Raw genomic sequence first — 15,442 nt, 5'->3', positions numbered from 1 at the left:
GAGACCGACCTTGCAGAGATGAGATTCTGAACCCCTAACTGCACAGAAGGAGGGGCAGCCAGAGTCTGCACTCACTGGGAGGGGAAAACAGAGACTCACAAGAAGAGGAAGGCTGGAGGCTTTTGACTTCGGGCAACAGGAGGCAGGCTCCTCCTCCACCCACAGATCTGCAACTGCTGAATAGGTCAGTGTGGCAGACAAGGAGCTAGCAGCTCTGAGAAAGCATCAGAACAGCCTGAACCACAAATCCACACGAAGAGGAAGCAGTAATGGTGGTGAGAGACTCCTTCCTACAGGCGATGGGTGTCCCCCCCAGTTGCCAGCCTCTCTTGCTAGACAGAGAGGTTTGCTTCTTGCCAGGGTGTTGCAGAGAGACTGCCAAGGCTCATCTGCCACTCATATTATTACTCCCTACAGCTCAAACACACGGGCACCAATGATACTGCTGGAGGGAATCTTGACCCCATAGCTCTGGGGGCAAAAGGCAAGGGCATGGGGGCTGAGGTGCCATCTCCTCACTCCTGCCAACGAAGAAGAAATCCACTCCTCCCTGAGCCTGGATTCTGCAGGTCAAAAACTGTTTGCACAGCTGGTGTGACAACAGGACAGCCATAGGACCCTCCTTGAGGATCAAGGACTGCTAGGGCAAGGTAGGATCCACCTGACAAAGTGGGGTAAAAGCATCTTTACATTGGCCAACCTGGTGAGGAGAGCTTTAAACTAAGAACAACAGGGGAGGGAATAACAATCCACAGTCAAGTGAGAAAGTGGTGGAATGCATAGAATGCAAGGGTGGAGGGTAACAATTACAAGGAAGACCTCAAAACAATAAAACAGGGCAGAAAATGGCCCACCACAAATGAAAGTACGTAAATGCACACAGTCTGGGAAACAAGCAGGAGGAACTAGAGCTCTGCATGCAGCTACATAACTGCAACATTGGAAATAACAGAGATGTGGTGAGACTGCTTGCACAACTGGAGCACTGTGATGGATGCAAACAAGCGGTTCAGGAAAGACAGGCTGGGAAGATGAGGGGAGGGGCTTTCCCTCTATGCGAAGGAGCAGCTTAGATACATGAAGCTCTTCTATGGGACAGACAACAGGCTGGTTAAGAGCTTGTGGGTCAGGGTCAGAGGAGAGGCAAGCAAGGGTGACATCATGGTGGGAGTTTGTTACCAACCATCTGACCAGGGTGAAGTGGTGGACGAAGTCTTTAAACAGCTCAAGAACTCTCCACATCACAGACCCCGGGTTTTATGGGGGCCTTTAACCTCTGACATCTGTTGGAACAGCAACATGGAGAGACAAGTACTCAAGATTTTTTGATTCATATACTGAATGGGTCAATCCAAGTTGACACACAGCTGGATCTGCTACACACTGACAAGGAAAAACTAGTTGGGGATGTGATAATCAGTGACAGCTTTGGCTGTAGTGACCATGAAATAGCAGAGTTCAAGATCTTGAAGAAAGTGAGAAAGGTGAGAAGCAGAGTACAAACCCTGGACTTCACTTGCCGCTTCCTTCTGGTGTTCGTGTGGTTCAAGCTCAGCGGGCTCAGATGCTTTGTTGAAGAGAGCTTCCAGACCCTTATGTGCAGTCAGGGCACTGAACCAATTCTGTAGTTGCAGATCTGCAGGTGGAACATGAGCCTTCCTCCTGTTGCAAGGAGTCACAAGCTTCCAGCCTTCACCATCTTGTGAGTCTCCATTTCCCAACCCAATAAGCACAGACTCTGCCTCTCCCTGTTTTAGTACACTTCAGGGTTCAGGCTTCTGAAACTGCAGGGTCTCAGAAAATTTGATCAATCTTATTTTCATCATCTCCGATGCTCCACAGTCTGCCGACCTCTTCCTTTGGCTTTTCAACTTGGCAACACAGGTTCTTAATGAGCACACACCTTCTGCAGGCAAGGAGATCACTCTTCCCTGCCACAACCTCATTGAGAGGCCCCCTACCCCAGGTACTCCCTCCAACCCAAGACCTGGAGAGCTGCATCCTCCCTCAGGAGCTTGGTCTGAGTGGAGGCTTCCGATTTGCCAGGGGTAGCTTCTTCAGCGGGTCCCAGGGATCGTACCCTGTGGCACATCACCACCACTTCAGAGCAGGTATATAGTGCCCTCAGTTTTTGTCCCCCTCCTGTGTGCCCTTCTGTACAAACTGCTGTGCAAACTGCTGCATCTGTTGGGTGCACTCTAGGCCTCTTCCTAGCATTTGCAGAAAGGTTGCTTGACCCTCTTAATCAAGAGTCAGCTGGAACAAAAGCTCAAAGCACTGTTTTACCAGGAATAACTGACAGCTCCTTAGAAGCTGCAAGAGCTTGCTAGAAGTCAAAGCTTCCTGTAGCCATCCTTTCCTAGCAGCAGCAGGCACCTGACATTCCTCAAACAGTTCCCAGGAGCCCTCTGACAATCCCAGAAGATCTAGAAGCACAGCCCAGAAACTCCTACCCAAAAATGCTGTATCTGTTGGCTGCTACCATTAGCTGCACTCTATTCCCCTCTATTCAGCGCTGGTGAGACTATATTTGGAGTACTGTGTCCAGTTCCAGGCTCTCCAGTACAAGAGACATGGACATACTGGTGCAAGTGGTCACTAAGACGATTATGTGACTGCAGCATCTGTCATATGATGAGGGGCTGAGAGAACCAGAAGAAGGTTCAGAAAGGGTCTTATCAATGTGTATAAATACCTTATGGGAGGGAGTAAAGATGACAGGGCCAGACTTCAGTGGTGTGCAGTGAAAGGGCAAGAGGCAATGGGCACAAATTGAAATGCAGGAAATTAAATTTAAACATAATTTAAAAAGCTTTACTGTTAAGGTGCTCAAACACAGGAACAAGTTGCCTAGAGAAGCTGCAAGTTCTCCATCTTTGGAGATGTTCAAAACCTGACTGGACACAGTCCTGAGTAACCTGTCCTACTTGGCCCTGCTTTGAGCACAGGAGGCCAGGGGGGTGGGGGAGAGGAGCTGGTGGTATTGGACTAGATCATCTCTAGCATTCCCTTCCAACCTCAACTATTTTGTGATTCTGTGACTTCAGGCAAGGAAACTTCACTTTATTCAGGTAACTTGTAGATGGTATCCTACAGGAGGCAACTCTGCAGGGAAAAGGAGCTCAGGAAAGCCAGCAGGTCTTTAGGAACAGCACCTTCCAAGCAGAAAAAGAGTCCATCTCAATACTCAAAGACAAGTAGACATATCAGGACACCAGCCTAGCTGGGAAACTCATGCACTGGAGCTCCAATGCAAAAAGGAAGCATACAGGGGGTAGTGTGCACAGGGTACAAAGGATGAATTTAGAAACATTGCCTGGACATGTAGAGATAGGGTCAGGAAAACCAAAGCTCAACAGAAGTTAAGACTTGCAAGGAAAGCGAAGGGCAACAAGAACTTCTACTGATACATTAGTAGTAAAAGGCTGAACAAGGAAAAATCTGGGCCTATTGCTGAATGGGGAACATGATCAGCAGACACCGACAGAGCTGAGGTACTCAGTGCCTTCTTTGCCTCAAACTTCACCAAGAAGTTCTCCCAGGTCTCTGTGCTTAGTGAAAGGGCTCAAGGAGAATTACCAGCGGTGCATAAGGTTCAAGTGAGAGATTACCTGAGAGAACTCAACACATACAAGTCCATGGGTTGTACTCTACCTGGAAGCCAGTAACAAGCGGGGTACCGCAAGGGTCTATCCTGGGACCTGTCCTGCTTAACATCTTTATCAATAACCTAGAAGAAGCAACAGAGTATGCTCTCACGAAGTTTGCAGATGACACCAAAGTGGGGAGGACCAGCTAACACAGCCAGAGGCAGCCTGCCATTCAGAGAAACCAGGCAGGCTGGAGGACTGGATCAACAGGAACCTGATGAAATTTAACAAGGACAAATGCCAAGTCCTGCAACTGAGTAGGGAGAACACCCTGCAATGATATGGGCTGGGGACTAGCTCTGCAGAAAGGCTCTGGGGGTTGTGGCAGACAGCAAGCTGTGCGTGAGACAGCTGGGGGCCCTGGCAGCAGGGGCCAACAGCATCCAGGGCTGTATTAACAGGAGCAGAGCCCACAGATTGAGGGAAGTGATTATCCCCCTGCACTCGGCACTCATGAGAGTGCATTTAGGTACTGTGTCATTTTGGTCTCCCCAGTACAAGACAGACATTGCCAAACTGGAGCGAGTTCAGCATAGGGCCACTGGGACAGGCAGGGGCTGGAGCACTTGTGCTGCAAGGAGAGGCTGAGGGAACTAGGCTTGGCCAGCCTGGGAAAGAGGTGGCTTCAGGGGGACTTAACAGCAGCCCCCCAGCGCCTACAGGGAGGTCACCGAGAAGATGGAGTCAGGCTCTTCAGTGGTGCATGGTGGGAGGACAAGGGACAGCAAGCAAAAATTGAAACGAGAGGTTTATACTGGATTTAAGGAAAAACATTTGCATGAGAGAGGTTATGAACTCTTAAGAAGTACTTGGAAGTTTAAGACCCGACTGGATAAAGCCCTGAGCAACCTGGTCTGATCTCATAGCTGACCCTGCTTGAGCAGCAGATTGGACTAGAAACCTCCTGAAGTTTCTTTCAACCTGAATTGTCCTATGATCCTCTTCATAAGATGCATAAAGTTAGAAAGCTGAAGAATTAGGAAAAGTTGGTAAAGCAGCAGTTCGTAACATTGTGATGTCATCAGCTGGAAACAGTATTGGTACACAAAAATAGCAGCGCTCTGCAACATGAAGAATGCTGTACTACTCATAACAGCTTCTTTAAAAGCTGTTCTACAGGAATAAATTGAAAACAATGAATCAGTAGGCAATCGCAAAAGAAAGCTGTGGCTATTAAACTCAAGAAGAATGACCAAAGAACAAAGTTTCACATTTACAAGTCATGCTCAACAGCTGTCTGATATTGTTCAAGTCTCCACTGAAGGCAAACTAGCATAGTACAGCCAAAGCACAAGCAAACAGACAAATTTATAACCCGTTTAACACTGGTCCAATGGGCCTTACTCAACTTCAGGTAAGACAAATGTGCTTACTGTAACAGCATACTTCCAAAACCTACATTATCTTGGATACACGTGAATACTATTTCAGTCTTGTTTATTAAGGCTGTCCTGCAATTGCTTTATGTTTATTCCATTACATTGTGCTTATGGTTCTGGAATGAAGTGACCATTGCTCACTTCAAACCTGCACAGCCCATGGAATTTACAGAAAATTAGTAAGCATTAAAAGCAAAGTTATGTCCATTAATGAAAAAACAGAGGCAGAGTTGGGGGGGGGGGGAGCTTAAAGCATTACATTCTTGAATTACTTAGAGAGCCACAAGACAAATAAAAGAGTCTCCAATAGGTCAAAAGCCTCAGAACAATTTAGGAAACGAGGTATTTTACTGCTGATCTTGAAACCTCATGAATAAAAGCTACAGATTTTGCCAGTCCAAGAACCAATCAACTACTGCTCCAAGAGGTGAAAGCCTGCTGACTAACTTCAAAAACTTTTCAGAACCTATGCTGGCAAAGTAGGCAGTGCCATCCTTTCCAAGAACCTTGGTGTTGCAAAAAGGAGGGATGGGGGGAAACACTTCCCAAACTTAAATCTGGGAAACAGTTTAACACTTAACTGCATGAACAAATGGAACAAGATCATGTGCCTAAAGTTAACTGAAATGCAGAAAAAAAAAGGGGGGGGGAACGGGAAGAGTTAGCTTCTCAGCATTTCCCTGTACCTTTACATTCCCTGGAAGCAGTTATGCCACAGACCATGAGGTTGAAACTGTTTCAGAATTTTTCTAGAGTCTCACTGGAAAATAAAATAGCTGCCACTGAAAAAAGATACACTATATCCCAACCAGACACAAAACAGTACAAATTGTAAGAAATGTAACCATACAGTGTAAACTAAAAAACTAATTAAAATAATCAAAAGCACAATCAAGTTCCATTTGATTCTGAACACAGAAATTACACTTAAGAAGGTTAAGGCTCTGCTCTTCTTTCTCTCTACAAACTAATCAATTTAATTCTCAGTTCTGGTATTTAGGTCTTCCCTGAAACAAGCTTCAGCTATTTAGGGGACTACCATTTTCCTAAAATAAAGGTCTGTAGACAGAGTTTTCCTTAGTAAAGCAATCCCACTGAAATCAGTGGATCTGTTTTCTGGAAGCACATGCTTGGAGTGTTTGAAGGATCAGAGCCTGAACTAACAACTCATGATTCAATGTTCAATTGAGTTTAGTTGTACTAGCTTTTTAATTAGTGTCCAATACTTGGAAAAAATGTTATTCTAGTTTAAATGTCACAGCACCTAAAAACATACAGATAGTACAGATCCATTTTCAGCTGAATTAAAAAGCCTTTCTTGTTGCAACTTAAGTGAAAATTTATGTAATTATCTCCCATTACCTACACAAGATTATGAACCTGCTGGGACAAACCTGGTACATTGCTTTTTATTTAGACAGTATCAGTCATGACCTCAAGGTTACTATGGCATCCCAAGAAACCAAATATTGTTAAATTCCATATAACTGAATTACATGTCTAAAGCTGGTTTAGCCAGCCAGTTGTGAAATTAAGTTGGGGGGGAGGGGGCGCACAGGGATGAGGGGGGCTAGTTTTCATGCTGTTCTGAAAATAAGTCACATATTTTCAAGGATTACACTAGGTTGGTCTCAAAGAAACATAGGACTAGGAGAGACCTCATGGATCACCATACCTCCAGCGTACGGAGATTATGCACATTTTATTATTTGTGAGGAAAAACCCTATTTGCATTCAGACTCCAGAAATAATAATACTTCCTTTTTGTGACATCAAACATCTTTTAAGAATGTCAAACAATAAGCTAAAAGAGTTCTTTGGTGATTGCACTGCCAGGAATGGAAGAGCCGAAATGCAGGCATGCTTTGTGTTACAATAGTGACTAGAATAAAAACAGTAGGTGCAGCACAACTTCTGCCTTATACATATGGCAAGTACAAGAAGAATAATCAAGTGTTCAATATAACTCTTTTCCTGTTTTTCCTAAATAACATGCTTTTCTTACCTTCCTCCTTTTTTGCCATCTTTGAAACTCAGTAGAGTGATTAGTTTAAGAAAAGTACCGACAATGTGCTAAACTTGTTTACTCTTCACATGTTACATTATTCTGAGTAGAGGTACAAACTTAAATTAACTCACCATTTCAGTGGTGTACCTTCATATTCAAACCATATTTCACTAACTTCTTCTTGCCTCATAACCTTCTGAAAGTGTTTCTTCACTTTGTCTGTTACCAGTGTCAAGTAGCTTATCCTAGGCAAAAGTAACTGAAAAAAGTTATACAAAAATTTAATTAAAAATACATAACAAGTATGCATTTTCATAATCAAAAGCTAATGGAAAAAAGAATGCTGACTGTAAAGCAAGACATTTTTAGACAGTCAATGTTTAGACAGTTTACTTATTAAGGGCCAATGAAAGGCTATAAAATTATGCAGTCAGAAGATGCATAACAGTAGTATCCAGTACACTCACTAAAAACCAGTCAGAATATAAGTTCTTGATTCTTTCAGTGAAGTGGAAGACAGAGAAATTAAATTTAATTTCCAACTTCCAGTATTTAAGCAGGTCAAAGAACGAAATTCTTAAACAACTTCTTGTGAACAGATAGGAATATGTTCTAACTTCTTATTGAATATAATGAGTGAACATATAGTAACTATTATTTCAAAAGGAAAATTTCTAAAAAATTATTAACTTAAGACTGAATGAAAGCCCATTGCTTACATGTTCAGTTTCCAAGCACATTTCATACTGCCTATAGCTGGCAGTCTCCATTTTCTTCGCATGGTGTTTGCCAATTCAACCCTTTAGTCAAGGTTACCCTGATTCTTCCAATATTTAAACCTTTGCCAACCTATTGATTTCAACTCCCTCAAAAATCAAGAAGAAAAATCCCAGTATTTTATTCATTGAAACAAGACACCTTCTTACAGCTTTCTGGTATATTATCTTTTTCCTCAAACGTAATGTCATGCACTATATAAAACAGAATGCAATTACAGTGAAAAAACATTACGACTTCTCCCATCAACCAGCTAATTAGCTGTTACACACTCTTGCCAAATAACATTTTTTTCAGCAAACTTGTTAGAAAGTGTTATACATATCATGGTTAAAAACAAACAAAACAAAAAAACCATGTAGTTAAGTGAATCTAGTAATTTTTTCTGCTTGCATGACAACACTGGTTCAGAAAGAATTAAAAAGAAGAACTGCCTAAGAAAAACTCCTCTGAAGCACAAATATGTGAGAATTTTGGGGTCAAAAGATTGAAGTTGCTAGTTTTGATGTGACTTTAAAAAAAATCTGTAAAACATATGCAACAATCAAGGAAAATGTTTAAGTGATAGAAGCTAAACAGTATTTCCACAGGAAACTATGATAACATTCACACTCCTACAGTATTACTTCAAGAATATACTTCCCACCTAAGAAAAAAGGAAAACAAAAATAGCTTAAGTCTCACACCAATAAGAATGGTTAAGCAGACTGCACGAATCAGTAAGCCTATGGTCATACTGCACGTTTACTTTAAAGCTTACAGACTATCTTTTATGAGCAATGCCTTTCAGTATCACAGGAAGAAAACATTAAGCCACCTGTAAAATAAAGTTTAGCTTTGGTGCAAACATTTAAAATTAATTGTATTCATCCTCTAAAATCATTTTCATTTCCTAAATGTTAATAAAATGGGTGAGCCTAAGGAATAAATAGAAATAAATTATTTTTCATATTTAGGGAAAGAGAAACATTTCCTGGTGTTTCTCATAACCATTTTTTGTTGGTGTTTATTATTTTTTATTTAGACTAAGTAAGGACAGATTTTCCCTGACAAAATTATCACTGTGCTACAACATTTTGCTAGAATCCCTCCAACAACTATACCACAGTTTGATGTAAAAGTTAAATAGTATTTTGTCCACAATGTTGGAATTTATTTGAAAAAAAATTTTTTTTTTTAAATCAGATTCACAAACATTAAGTAAGGGGAGTAAATCAAGAGTAACCTCTTATGAAAAAGAATGGATGCATCTTCTGCATAATGCTGTATCGGGTTACTGAATTTGCATATTTCTATGAAACAACTAAATTTTAGTATATAAAATTGCAGAAGATCAAAGCTCACCACTATCATAATCATCAAGTCAGTTAACACTTGACCTTTTGCATACCATACAGTTTTCTTTTTCCATCTGTTGCCCTTATTACCTTCATCATATTATGTTTTCTTTCATAGGAGTCTAACTCAGCAAGGTAATAAAACACAGCTTTCAGTTTTAAAAGGTGGACAATCTAAATTCAATGAAGCAATTTACGCATTCAAGTGCAAGTTCCTTTTGGTACCTCAACTGAGTGACAGTAAAATCTTACACTTTAATAAACTAGAAGAAGCTAGTTCTATACAGTTTCTATTCTTGAGACTACATAGTCCAGGTAACTGCTCAAAAAGAAATATTTTTGTAAAAGTTTATTATTTGTGTGATATTTGCCGTTAAATTAATGTTGACATATTCCAATATGACATCCATTTGGACTGCTACAAATGTCATTTTTCAGCCATGCTACATGTCGCACAGCTATAAGGGAAGCAATAAATCCATTATTAAAGCATTACTGATTGCAACAATATTTGATATACGCCTTTAAACTGCCTAACTTCCTTTGTAAAGTATTTGAATTCAGTTTGTTGTGTGGAAGAAAATTTGGTTTCTATTTCAACATAATCAGAAATCACAGACAGTAGTTAAACAGTATTTCACCGAACAGAATATGGCCAACATTCCCAATGGGCATCTTTAAAGTACAAAGCTCAACAGTTAATTAGGGTAGCAGGGACTGCCTGTTTTTCAGAGATGCTGAGCATTCACAGTTTCTCCTGAATTCTTGGTGCTCCTAAGAGACATTCCATTTGTTTAGACCAGTACTCAAACCCTTCCAACATGATGTCAACATTGAATTTTTGCCCATCTTTTTAAATTGCATGACTAATTTATGTCAACTGAAAGTAATATATTTAGCAATTCTTAGTTTTTGAGAACACTACCAAATCTTACATTGATCAGCACTATAAACATTATCTTGCAGTTTAAGTCTTCAGAACAGTAATTTCTACTTAGGTCTTCCCATCTCTTCTACTTTACTACAATCTTCCCATTCCATGAGAGAAATGAAAGAATCCAATTCTATCACTTTTCTAACTTTAATATAATTATCCTAAAGATATAAAAGTATATTAAATCAGTTGAGTGAGGCTGTTAAAAGCATAGCTTAAAGATGCCTTAATTTTATTACCTATTAGCTTAACATCTATCCTCCACCACCTGTCCACATTCAGTAGAAAATACTAGCTGACATAACATTTTTACTCCAAAATCCTGTAATCTTTGAACACTATTACTGAGTATTTTCAGAGGAGAGGTACTCAAGATACTAAAAAGTATCTAGAGAAGGGGAGGAAAAAAAACAAAACAAAAACAAAACTCGTGTATTTAACTGTATGCTAGACTTTAGGCAATCTTTCTGACAGCAGACTCAAGGTAATTCTTTTACATAGACTTCTGTATTACAGATGAGATTCTATATAACAGTTTACCTTCTAGACTATTAGAAACATACACCATTGTTACAAAACTATTTATGAAACACAAGTTAAGTGCTCTTACACTCTCTAGCCACATGGCAAGGAACCTTCCTTTTACTAGAGTTCACCAGAATGACACCTCTTCCATAAACTCTTCTGCTACTAACTCCTAAAACAGTCCACGCAGGCCAATGAGACTGCATCCTGTTAGCCTTTGGCTACCCTACAGCAATATTTTTAATATGTTGGGCATGAATTGCCATGATTCAGCGATACAGCAAATCTTCCTTTAGGGCTGTAATACCTCCTTTTGCATATTGTGTAATGCTACGGTATTTAATCACAGTAACCAGGACTGTTTTCCATAGGTATTGGGTGTCCTTGCACTTCATTTAACATCTAAGGAGTTGCCTGCAATGCATTCCTTACACAAAAAGAAAACCTCTCCAGCTATCTCTGTTTTTTTTTTCCCCTCCCCCAAATGAAACACCACTCCACACGCAAAACTGATTATAAAATACAAAAACTCTAGACTTAATAGGAACTGGACTCATCTTCAATGCATCCTGGATGAAGAAACAGAGCATCCCAACCTGAAATGGCTTCATATTGCTCATTATTACAGACATCTTTATACAGTAATCCTTTCAATGTTGGGCAAACTCAAAAAGCAGAAATCAGTCCCCTGGGCTGATCATTCTGAGACAGTCTTCTGTTGCAATTCTGTTTTTTTAAACCTAGATGAATCTCAACCAACCATTACTCTACTTGCTACCAATGTTATTTCTAACTGTTCTTTGCACCAACAGATTAGTAGTACACTATTTTTAAATCTAAGTCATAACAGTTTTAGGATTTTGGAAAAAAGCAGATGGTTCAGCAATGAAGGCAGCTCAATCTAGATGTTCCTAATCACAGTTCTACTCCAAATACAAGCATCTGTAGGAAACACCACAGAGAAGCTTGCACGTGTCCATTTCCAATATAACTCCCTGCAGAGACCTACCTGGCCTGACTACAGTAGCAAACAAATAATACCTTTACCTGAGCTGCTTAGTCCCAATGTCATTACTCTTTCAAAAAACACAGACAAGCTCACTTTAAGTGAGCTCTGTTATACCTATGCAATGCTGTATTCTGTTACATACACACACCTATCAGTCCTGTGCTGTGCTAACACATCTACCAGAGAGGGGTGATGTATTTTACTGTTTAACATTGCACAAAGCCCAAACTGAAGCTATTCCTGTAGTTCGGCAATATAAGTTCTCTCTCCTCTCTTTCTGCCACCGTCCAAAAAACACAAAGCTCACAACGTGTATATGCAGAGTCTCCCTCTTTTACCTAATTACTTGTTGACTTTTTTCCATAAAAGTTTTAAGAATTTAATTATCTATGATAAATTTCTTTCACCAGTAAGGTCAAGCTCTAAGTTTTGAAGCTGCTGTAAAGAGAGATAAATCATATAGCATCATCAGGTTTACTTCCAGAAAGTACCAGGAATAAAAAGAAGAAAGTGCGTTTGCATGACAAGTAGCAACGTGCATGATAAGCAGACAGAAAACAAACATAACGATGGGACTGGACTATCCATTGCTACCTCCATTATACTTACATAATAAGGTTCAGCTTCCCTTTCAGTTATCTCGTCCTGATACAGAGTGAAACAGGTTGGTATTCGTCCAAACCACACATCTCGAAGTACGTCTTTGTCATCTGTCATTCTTCCAATGGACAGTGAAGCACATGTAGATCAGCGCGTTTCTTCAACTAGAACTATACCCCATTCCCCCCAAAAAGAAACAAGTCAGCACTATTATGAATAAAATGCAGCAGGTTATAGATTTCCCCTCATAACTATATTCCTGTAAACACAGTCAACACTAACATGGAAATCAAAAGGTATTACCAAGATAGTAAATGCGTTAATTTCTGCAGAAAAACGGGGCAAGTTGGAGAGAGAGGCCTTCAAGTTAACATTCTTCTAACCAGAAACACACAGCAGATGACGAATAAATACGCATTTTCTAAGCCTGCACTGTGCCCTCACCGCAGGGGCGAAAAGGCCTGTTCTTCTTCCTCCTTGCAAAGGCCTCGGCCCCTCCGCAGCTCCCAGGCACCCCCGGGTCCCGGCCGAGACGCGGCCGAGCAACGGCGGGCGCAGAGCGGCCGGCGGCGAGCAGCAGGGCCCGCGAGGCGAGCGGGTCTCCCGCCGCCACCCGGCGCCGCGGGGGCACGGCGGGCCGCAGGGCGGCCCGGCACCGCGGCCCCGGCACCGCCCGCCGCCGCGCCGAGCGTCCCGGCAGCCCCGCGCCCTCCCGCCGCCGCGGTGAGTCAGCAGCCCCGCGCAGCCCGGCCGCCGCGGCCCCCGGCGTGCTCTCCCGGGCAACGGCCAGGCCGGCGCCCGCGGGACGAGGCCCGGCCCCGGCAGCCCCCGCGGCGGCGGCCGTTACCTGCGCCGCCGCCCCACGCCACCTGCCGCGCGCCGGGACGTGCGGGCACGCCAGGCAGGAACCGAGGCACGGCCCGGCCCGGCCCGCGCCTTCCGCCGCGCCGCGCCGCCTCACCGGCGCCCCATCGCACGAGCCAGCCCGACTTCCGCCCGGCGCTCGGCGGGAGGAAACTCACGCTTTTGCCCCGCCCCCGAGCGGCGCCGGAACCCGGAAGCGGCGGGGAGCGGGGCGGAGGGATGACGCCACGGGGGAGTCGGGCGGGGCGAGCGGGGAGCCTCCAGGCGGGAACGAGTCTGGGGGCGGGGCCGGAGTGCAGCCCGGCCCCTGGTTGGTTGCCGCCGGCGTTGCCTAGCAACAGCGCCGGGCCCAGGCCCTACCGGGGGCGCTGCGCGCCCCTCCGCGGGGCCGGGCCGAGGCGGTGGCGCCTGCCGCGTCTCAGCGCGAAACGGTGCAGGGCTGGCGGGGCCCAGCCCCGGGCGCGGAGTGGAGGGGGGTGCCGGGGTCGGGCGTGATGCGTCCGGGAGCCCTCGCACGGCTGTGGCGTTTTGTATTGGCCCTGTCGGCCCCGGCGGTTCGGTCACGCCGGAAAGGCGCCTCGCGGCGCGGGGCAGCGCAGCCGTTCTCGCACGGTGAACCGCGGCAGGGTGATGCTGGTGCCATGCTGACCTGCAGCCGCCAGGTGTCACGCCGTGGCCATTGCTGCCGAAGGCGTCCCAGACATTAAGATTCGAGACGTGCAATTGCCGTTAACGTTTCGTGGGGGTTTAGCCAAGAACTGGCCTTTTTGTGAACGCGCACGTTGCTGATTCGGCTGCGTGGTTTGGAGAGTTTTAGTGTTTTTGTCTCTAGTCTGAACGATTAGAGAAGTCTGAAGAATTTATTTTTTCCAGTTTAAGCAAACGTGGTATGATAACCTGGTTTTGGTAAACATAATATTCTGAATATAAGCCTAAGTAGAGATGATTAGAAAAAATAGGTTTTTCTTTAACAGCCTGCAAGGAAAAGCTTTAGGTATGAACCGTTTCTAGCCTTCTACAATTCAGGACATACACAGTCAAACTTTTCATATCTCTTCTCAAAGGGTTCTTGTGAGCCCCAGGTCTTGGACGTGTAACTGGATTAATTCAAAAAACAGGGCAACTCAAGGTATAAACCTGGAGTAAATTTCATATTTGGTATGGGTTACCCCAGATCATAGGAAAAAGGGGCACATAGTACATGCCTTATTGCAACGGCTTTAGTCTCTTAAGTGACCAGTTACAAAAACAGCTGCCTCCTAGCAGTAGTGAGAAATTCTGACAGAGATACCCTTACGCTTCTAAGTACGGGCAAGTTACACTTGCCCTGGGCATGCGTAATTGGGCAGCACCCCTGAGTGGCGTGCTAAGACTGCGGTGACAAAAGGGGAGGGGTTTCCCCCTTTCTGAGTGCATATTACCCACACACTCATAACAGTTACTCTAACTAACATGCATGGTCTGGAAACATGTTGTAGATCCAGAATGGCAGATATGTCTGGATGCAGAAGGCCACTTCCATGGAGATCTGTGCAGAACTGATATCAGAATTACAAACGCGTCTCACAAACATTGGTCATTGCCGTAGGCTTCTCTACGGATATCTGCAAGGAACCCCCTTTTTGCTGTTACTAGTCCATTGAAAGCAGTTTGATGAGGATGCACTGACTAGTGGAGCTGCCATGAGGTGCTAGTACCACTGCAAAAAATGTATTTTCCCTTGGTTACAAGACTTTCAGATCTTCAGAAAGCTTTGCACACATGGATTTCCCTACAGGAAGTCAAGGAGAACCACATGTTTATTCTTTGTCCATTTCTCCTACCAGTCCTCAGAGTTCATGAGTAAGAAAAGTTTTTAGTAGTAGTGATGAAGGGCCTGACTAATCATTGCAGCAAGATCATTAAGGCTAATACCAACAGGCACTGAAAAGAAAATGGCCCAGAAACATCCACTGGCATAACAGCTCCCACTCATTTTTCCTCCAGAACAGAAAGAAGTTTGCCAGTACTGCTACTAGCAATACTATTGATAGTGTGTATGTACTTGGTATGTGACCCATTCTCCCCACTCCTTGTGATTGTCTGCTGAGATCTTACTTAGCCTCTACTGCTACAACTCTTGAAGCGTACCATTGGCCAGCTACGCTGTGTAATCAGCATTGTGTTGATTGCTAATGACACTTACCAAACAGATTAAGCATTTACTTTGGCATTATTCTCTCATGTATAATATAAGGAACATATGTGCCTCGCTCAGGTATGTGGATTCCACTCCATAGCCTGAAAATCGAATGCCATCATGGTGCACAGGTGTGTTGCTGAATCTAGATGTAAGATACTAGTAGGGAATAAAACACAA

General features: G+C 43.5%; 1 protein-coding gene across 3 annotated transcripts in view; it reads right to left on the bottom strand.

Moving 5' to 3' along the window:
- The window catches only part of ATG5 (autophagy related 5), an 86,991-nt gene extending 73,773 nt beyond the window's left edge, over window positions 1-13,218 (bottom strand). Inside the window, exons 1-3 of one of the 3 annotated variants that reach the window (XM_067293913.1) lie at window positions 13,067-13,218; window positions 12,229-12,389; window positions 7,169-7,296 (exon numbers count right to left, since the gene is read on the bottom strand). In XM_067293913.1, coding sequence (XP_067150014.1) covers window positions 7,169-7,296; window positions 12,229-12,336 — 236 coding nt within the window. In that variant the 5' untranslated portion in view covers window positions 12,337-12,389; window positions 13,067-13,218. Of the gene's footprint in view, window positions 1-7,168; window positions 7,297-12,228; window positions 12,390-12,663; window positions 12,685-13,066 lie in introns of those variants that run through there. The other 2 variants (XM_013948943.2, XM_067293914.1) reach the window with 2 other exon arrangements.
- Between the last annotated feature and the right edge of the window lie 2,224 nt (window positions 13,219-15,442).

Source organism: Apteryx mantelli, chromosome 3 (assembly GCF_036417845.1).
Source record: "Apteryx mantelli isolate bAptMan1 chromosome 3, bAptMan1.hap1, whole genome shotgun sequence".
NCBI lineage: Eukaryota > Metazoa > Chordata > Aves > Apterygiformes > Apterygidae > Apteryx > Apteryx mantelli.
Note: the sequence above shows the minus strand (reverse complement) of the source record. Positions and strands in the feature narration are given on the sequence as shown.